The sequence below is a fragment of the Coregonus lavaretus genome, assembly GCF_964263955.1.
Source record: "Coregonus lavaretus genome assembly, chromosome: 28".
In the NCBI taxonomy this organism is placed as follows: Eukaryota; Metazoa; Chordata; class Actinopteri; order Salmoniformes; family Salmonidae; genus Coregonus; species Coregonus lavaretus.
Genome location: NC_140015.1, coordinates 38657354 through 38665592, shown reverse-complemented (window position 1 = coordinate 38665592; position 8239 = coordinate 38657354). Strand labels below are relative to the sequence as shown.

Below are 8239 nucleotides of genomic sequence, written 5' to 3'. Positions count from 1 at the left end.
ATTTATTGATAATTCAATTGTAAACATTATCAATACCCTTGGTGATCCATAATAATTGATGCTGAGTGGGATGTGTTGGAACAGTTCACGATTTACTACACTTCCCACAGTGCCTTGACTGCGCAGCGGCTACTTGTCATGATGCTCTCTGCTGCCCATAGCGGCGAATTGCTTAAGCATCTCTGAACTGGGTGTATAGGGCGAATAGAGATGGGAAAATGCAGTGAAAATATGTAATTCAGCGCATTTTCAATGTTTTAACAATTGCGATGAGGGAAAGAAAGTGTGAGAGGGTGGATTTTCTCTTGTACTGCTGCGGAGTACGGGCGGTTATTTTGAGAGAAATGCGGAGTCTTTTCCCCCATAGGTGTTAACGCAGAAAATACAAGATGAAGAAGCAGTTCAATCGAATGCGACAGCTCGCCAACCAAACGGTGGGCAGGTAAGCGAAACGGGAAACCGGTTTACAGACTCCTTTTCCATACCTTGTTATGCAAGTGAGAGTGAGTGAGAGTTTGCAGGAAACGTAGCCTAGCCTGCAAATCTGCTTGAGCAGCGCTTGGTCCCATTCCAATGGGAAGGGATAAGGCAACGGGACCAAGCAGATAATATTCATAATCATATAGGGATTATTATCCTACATATTCACCGCAACGAATTGATATAGCCAATAGGGATAATGCATAGGATGCATTTATTTCACATTGCCGGTGGTCTCCCTTTGCGTAATGGCCATTTGGAATACCGCAGAGCGTGTAGTCGCATTGCCCCTATCCCAGCCCACTGGATATAATAATATTTATACCTCAGCTCAACAGCGTCACAATATAGGGGGTAATTATTGGGCAGAGGAGGAAGGGGGCATATAAATTGGGGCGAAACGCTGGCATTTCATATCAGTGGCTACATACTGCTGCTGATGCAGACGGATGTCTCTGCGACGCGAGGGGAAAGGGAAAGGTGCAGTTATCTGAGCTGTGGTTCCTGTCAGAAATGAGAAACATTGCATGTGCACCATCACGATCGTCTCCTATGCACTGGGAAAGGTCGTTTATCACTGCATTAGGTACATTCAATCCTATGGATGTAGCCTGTGCCATATTCCTCCACAATCCACATAGCTTACCTAGCAACTACACCTTGCCCCACTCAAGTAGCAAAGGAGTTCAGGATCTTGTGTCACAGGAATGTGTTTATTATCACCTATGGAAAGCTTTTTAATTTGGGAATTATTCATATTGATATGCCTGAACAACAGATTCCCTTATTACTCCCATGCAGGGACACCTGTAATCAAATCAAATCAAATGTCAGGTACATAATGTTGTTTATTACCTGGCCTATCCACCTGTAATGTCAGGTACATAATGTTGTTTATTACCTGGCCTATCCACCTGTAATGTCAGGTACATCATGTTGTTTAAACACCTGTAATGTCAGGTACATAATGTTGTTTATCCACCTGTAATGTCAGGTACATAATGTTGTTTATCCACCTGTAATGTCAGGTACATAATGTTGTTTATCCACCTGTAATGTCAGGTACATAATGTTGTTTATCCACCTGTAATGTCAGGTACATAATGTTGTTTAAACACCTGTAATGTCAGGTACATAATGTTGTTTATTACATGGCCTATCCATCTCTCTCTCTCTCTCTCTCTCTCTCTCTCCTCTCTTGCTCTCTCTCTCTCTCTTGCTCTCTCTCTCTCTTTCTCTCTCTCTCTCTCTCTCTCTCTCTCTCTCTCTCTCTCTCTCTCTCTCTCGCTCTCTCTCTCTCTCTCTCTCTCTCTCTCTCTCTCTCTCTCTCTCTCTCTCTCTCTCTCTCTCTCTCTCTCTCTCTCTCTCACCCTGTTTTCATCCCCTCCTCCTGTGGAGAGCAGAGCAGAGCAGAGCAGCTTGTCTTGCAGAAGGCATCGCAACAGTCGGGCCAGAAGGTGCTCTTCGCTGCTCCTCCTCCTCCTCCTCCTCCTCCTCCTCCTCCTCCTCCTCCCAGCTCCATGCTGGTCCTTACTGGGGGATTATAACACAGGGTAGTGGTCATCATATCACGTCCTATGCTGTTCAGCCACTGAGGGGTAGCCTACATTACCTTACAGACACTGTTGTTATCACCCTCTGCTTGGTGGCCAGCGTTAGTGCAGTATCTGAAAAGGTGTCAATTGAGGTGGATCTCTCTCTGTGTGTGTGTGTGTTTACTACTCTGGTATTCTCTTCACAGTGCGCTGCTGTTCAGAGAGAGGCTGGGCAGGGAGCGGTGGCAGCAGCCTGCTGTGTCTCTCTCTGTTCTGTCCGCTGCACCACAGTCATAATGAGCTACAACATGTTTCCTAAACAGCCCAGTGGTCTGGTCATTAATAATACTACAGGACAAGGGCTGAATGTCAAACCCAACACTTGGCCCCTAAGCCCTTTATCAAGTGGCCACTTGCTGTTATGTTCGATAGTGATCACTTGAGTCTGCTAGTGTTTTGGCCAAAATGAGCATTGAGACGATGTGCATTCGACGTCCCAACTGCCACTTATCAATATTCCAAAATTCTAAATCCATTCGCGAGCATTGTCTCCCGTGACCTGTCTTGTAGCATGACTCACTTGCTATGAAACACAGGTACTGGGGACCTGGGGCAGACACAGATGCATACTCCAATAGACAGTGAGAAAGTTGTAAAAACAAAATGACATCTAACGTTACTCCTGCACAAAATATGTGCAAGTATATCGGTCACAAGTGATTCCATCAGCTGGTTTTAGCTTGTTGTAGCCTGCCTGCTGCTAGCTAGCTTCACTGACAAACACAGGAATGTAATGTTAGCTAGCTAACTAGCTACTGTAGTAAACATTTTTTATCACAATGAACGTGTTCTAATGATGCAGCAACTGCCTGTTCTACCCCGAGTCAGTACAGTATTGAGTCAGCTGCTGCTGCCCCAACGTTACAAAGTAGCGATTGGTGCTTTGGAAACATGCTGAAGTACGGACTGACTGCTGGGAACATGTCTACAACTTCATCAGCAAGCTGTCAAACTTGTCCCGTGTAGCTCAGTTGGTAGAGCATGGCGCTTGCAACGCTAGGGTTGTGGGTTTGTTAACTTTAAGTCACTCTGGATAAGAGCATCTGCTAAATGACTAAAATGTAAATATCCTAAATAAATAAGTGGCAAGCTACATGCTAACTAGCTAGCTTGCTTATGGAAGGAGCATTGCATTTAGTGTTGCACTAGCTGGTTGTTTAGCTTCTCTTTCGTTGCATATGAAGTGACAGGCTCAGTCTTAGCTAGCAAGTTAATAATGGACAGTTTTCGTGTACATGATCAAACTTCAGAAATACACTAAACTCCTTAGCTAGATGTAAAATTGCGCGACTAAGACCTCCTTTTAATTAAACTTCTAAATGAATGACAGATTTCTTGATATGTCTTGATTTATTCAGACTTTTTTTTAGGGCGATGTAGTAGGGACTGTTGTTGCTAGGTAACATGATAAGATTCATCAGAAGAAGTTGTTGCCAAGGGCGCCGAGTCGGCATAGGATGCCCAGTCAATAAAGAGGCTTCCGAAGGGTCGACAGCTAGCCTTTGAGATTGACTCAATTGACTTGTGAACGCGTATATAGAGTGATCGAGTGCTCGAAGTGTTCGGTTAGAGATTCAGCCAAGGTCTATAGGCCAGGGGACAGAGGGCAGACTCTGGTACTGTCTACAGGACAAGGTCTATAGGCCAGGGGACAGAAGGCAGACTCTGGTACTGTCTACAGGACAAGGTCTATAGGCCAGGGGACAGAAGGCAGACTCTGGTACTGTCTACAGGACAAGGTCTATAGGTCAGGGGACAGAAGGCAGACTCTGGTACTGTCTACAGGACAAGGTCTATAGGCCAGGGGACAGAAGGCAGACTCTGGTACTGTCTACAGGACAAGGTCTATAGGCCAGGGGACAGAGGGCAGACTCTGGTACTGTCTACAGGACAAGGTCTATAGGCCAGGGGACAGAAGGCAGACTCTGGTACTGTCTACAGGACAAGGTCTATAGGCCAGGGGACAGAAGGCAGACTCTGGTACTGTCTACAGGACAAGGTCTATAGGCCAGGGGACAGAGGGCAGACTCTGACTGGCACTCCTGCCTGGGAGTTGAAGGTGTGGGATAGGGGTGGGACATACATGGGGGACAGGAGTGGGACATACAGGGGGTTACATACAGGGATGGACCAGGGAGGGACAGGGGTCAGACAGGGATGGAACAGGGAGGAACAGGGGTCAGACAGGGAAGGGACAGGGAGGGGACAGGGAAGGGACAGGGGTGGAATAGGGGTCAGACAGGGACGGAACAGGGAGGAACAGGGGTCAGACAGGGAAGGGACAGGGAGGGGACAGGGAAGGGACAGCCAGCGGTGGGGGTATTTCCCTATCGAGTGTTGGATCATCACTCTGATCACTTGATCATCCTTGTTAGTGTCCTATTGAGTGGAGGTCTCTGGTAGTAGGGTCCTATTGAGTGGAGAGAGGGAGAGAGCAGAGGTCAAAGTGCTGTCACACTGTCACAGGCCTTCTAATCCTCTATTGACACTACACGTTTCTCGCACAATCGCCTAATGATTATTGAGTGGGATTAGAAGGAGACACACTCCTGAACTTCATTCAGACTAGGACCAGGTAGTATAATAATAATCATTTGGGGGTGCGTATATTTGTCCTGTTGGGACTCCTGAGTGGCGCAGCGTTCTAAGGCACTGCATCGCAGTGCTTGAGGCGTCACTACAGACCCAGGTTGGAGCCCAGGCTGTGTCGCAGCCGGCTGCAACCGGGAATCCCATGAGGCGGTGCACAATTGGCCCAGCGTCGTCCGGGTTAGGGGAGGGTTTGGCCAGCCGGGATGTCCTTATTCCAATCGCGCTCTAGCAACTCCTGTGGCGGGCCTGGCGAATGCACGCTGACACGGTCGCCAGTTGTACGGTGTTTCCTTCCGACACATTGGTGCGGCTGGCTTTCGGGTTAAGCAAGCAGTGTGTAAAGAAGCAGTGCGGCTTGGCAGGGTCGCGTTTCGGAGGATGCATGGCTCTCGACCTTTGCCTCTCCTGAGTCCATACGGGAGTTGCAGCGATGGGACAAGACTGTAACTACCAATTGGATATTGCGGGTAAAAAAAAAAAAAAAAAGGATATATATAAATATTTGTCTGTAATGGAATTGTGTTTTTTTGCATATCCCAACTCCACCTGAGACACCTGCAGGGAGTGGAGTCACAGCCATGATCCCCATTGGAGAAATGTGGGTTAAGTGCCTTGCTCAAGGGCACAGCAACAGATTTGTTCACCTTTTCGGCTCCGGTATTCAAACCAGCAACCTTTCAGTTACTGGCCCAACTCTCTAACCTCGAGGCTACCTGCCGCCCCAGTACTACGCATCTATTCACAACACACTTCATTCAGACTAGGGCCAGGTAGTACTGTCCATGGCTAGTGTTTATTAGTGTAAAATAGGTACCTTGTACATTCTGCTTTTGTTAGTTTACTGATGATCATATGATGTTTCCTATTGTAAGCTAGGCTAGGCTAGGCTAAGCTAATCAAAGCATAAAATGACACTGACTTATTCTATTTTTGGTTATTTTTTCTTACCTATTTTTATTATGAAACTCTGACTGTAGCCATTACACTATAATCTCAGCCCACTGTCTGTGTGTGTGTCTGTGTGTCTGTGTGTGTGTCTGTGTGTCTGTGTGTGTGTCTGTGTGTGTCTGTGTGTGTGTGTGTGTCTGTGTGTCTGTGTGTGTGTGTGTCTGTGTGTCTGTGTGTGTGTCTGTGTGTGTCTGTGTGTGTGTGTGTGTGTGTGTGTGTCTGTGTGTGTGTGTGTGTGTGTCTGTGTGTGTGTGTGTGTCCGTCTGTTCCCCACTGTCTGCTGGGATGTCACCTCCTCTATATGTACAGGCCTTCTGTCGCTCAGTCATATTTAGGTGGAGGTGTTATTATGGAGAGGCTTGTGTGTTTTTCTTAGTGTGACTCTCTCTCTCTTTCTTTCTCTCTCTCTCTATCTCTCTCTCTCTCTCTCTCTCTTTCTCCCCCCCCCCCCCTCCTCTCTCTCTCTCTCTCTCTCTCTCTCTCTCTCTCTCTCTCTCTCTCTCTCTCTCTCTCTCTCTCTCTCTCTCTCTCTCTCTCTCTCTCTCCTCTCTCTCTGCTTCTCTTCACAGAACAGTAGACACTAGACATTGTGTGTTGTATGCCCCAGGGAATAGAGAATAGCATAACAGTGGTTTAATGGTTGTTTAACATCCAGAGAGGTTATTGGATGAACAGCTGCACAGCTGGATGCTGTGTTAAGAAGTTATGTTTCAGAAGATATGTTTCTAGATGATTATAATGTACACCGCCTACAGCTTGAAATCTACTATTGCCTTTTAGTTTTCTCCCACATGGTGTGTCAACATCACTGTAGAATCCCCTCGTCCTCACTCAGTGTTACTGCAGCAGGCACTCTAAACTGCAATCATGAGCAGCGGCATCTGATATGTTATTTAACCTTTATTTTGACAGGGAGTCATGCTGAGACCAAGGTCTCTTTCTCAGATGAGCTCTGCATACACATAAATACACATCAATATACACTGTACACATCAATACTACACATCAATACTACACATAACTACACTAAAAGCAAAACACAACCATAGACACATGTTGTTGTCATGGAGGGGATCTGAACGTGGAGACTGGGGTTCAGGTCCCGCCCATGACAGTGGCACTATGGCCTATGATGTTTCCTCCCAGGCTGTATTCCTGCACTGTTGTTGACAGCGTTTTGGCCGAGCTGAATCAGCCTTCTTTAGGTTCTGACTTTTCTTTTTTTTATCGGCAGTCTTTTTTGGCCCTCCTCCTAACGGTGGAGACATTTAGAAATGCATGTGAGCTACTACACCTTCCACTGATATCCATCCAGTTAGCTGACTACAGACAGGTCAGTCCTTAGAGGATATGGGTTTCTCTGTTTGTTTTAGCGCTTGACCTCTTCGGCCCCTGATCTCTTGACCCCTGCACCTCCTACACTCTGCTGCCTCCAGGGAGTCATTAGAACTGCCCGTTGGTTAGTCATTTACATCCAGTTAATTTCAGAGGCGGACTGTTTAGCCTGGAATCCACACTGAATATGACCGTTTCCCTGTTGTTTCACTTCACTGATTCAATGAAGGAATATTGAAACAGAGCGATATTCTGTTTGGATTCCAGGCTATAGCATGCTGCTATCTGTGGTTTGGTCCTGATCTGATTCAGCCAGCAGCTTCCAGGTGTTAAGTACTGTAAGTTGTAGGCTAATGTAATTACACACATTTCATTTTCAGTAATCATTTCCAGTCATTCTATTTTCAGTAATCATTCTCAGTCATTGTTTTTTCAGTAGTAATTCTCAGTCATTGTATTTTCAGTAGTAATTCTCAGTCATTGTATTTTCAGTAATCATTCTCAGTCATTGTATTTTCAGTAGTAATTCTCAGTCATTGTATTTTCAGTAATCATTCTCAGTCATTGTTTTTTCAGTAGTAATTCTCAGTCATTGTATTTTCAGTAGTAATTCTCAGTCATTGTATTTTCAGTAGGAATTCTCATTCATTGTTTTTTCAGTAGGAATTCTCATTCATTGTATTTTCAGTAGGAATTCTCATTCATTGTTTTTTCAGGAGGAATTCTCATTCATTGTTTTTTCAGGAGTAAACATTCTCCATCATTGTGTTTTCAGTAGTAATTCTTAGTCATTCTATTTACAGTAGTAATCATTCTCAATCATTGTATTTTCAGTAGTAATTGCTCTCCTCCCCTCTCTCTCCCCCCTCCTTCCTCTCACTCTCCACTGCAGTGACAGCCTCCTACTGCTTAATGGAAGGAGAGGGGGAGGAAGGAGAGGAGGAGAGGGAGGAGGAGGGGAAGGAAGGAAAGGAGGAGAGGGAGGAGGAGGGGGAGGAAGGTCCTGTCTCAGTAGTGGGGGAGTGGGGCTGGTCCGGGTGTGCTGTGTCAGCACTTCTCTAGATCACTGGAGTAGGCCTGTCCTATGCTGACTGGCGGGCTGACTGGGTGACTAGCTGGCTGGCTGGCTGGTTGGCTGACTGGGTGACTGACTGGCTGGCTGGTTGGTTGGCTGTCTGGTTGCTTTGCTGACTGGCTGGCTGGCTGGCTGGTTGGTTGGTTGGCTGACTGGTTGGTTGGCTGACTGACTGACTGGCTGACTGGTTGGTTGGTTGGTTGGTTGGTTGGTT

The 8239-nt window shown here is 46.3% G+C and overlaps 1 protein-coding gene across 1 annotated transcript in view; it reads left to right on the top strand.

Annotated features, from left to right (window-relative positions):
* Positions 1–389: 389 nt before the first annotated feature.
* LOC311104505 (rho GTPase-activating protein 44-like) overlaps positions 390–8239 on the top strand; it is a gene marked incomplete at both ends in the record, with an annotated part of 63756 nt that continues 55906 nt past the window's right edge. Inside the window, one exon of the mRNA XM_084146362.1 lies at positions 390–442. Coding sequence (XP_084002488.1) covers positions 390–442 — 53 coding nt within the window. The remainder of the gene's footprint in view (positions 443–8239) is intronic.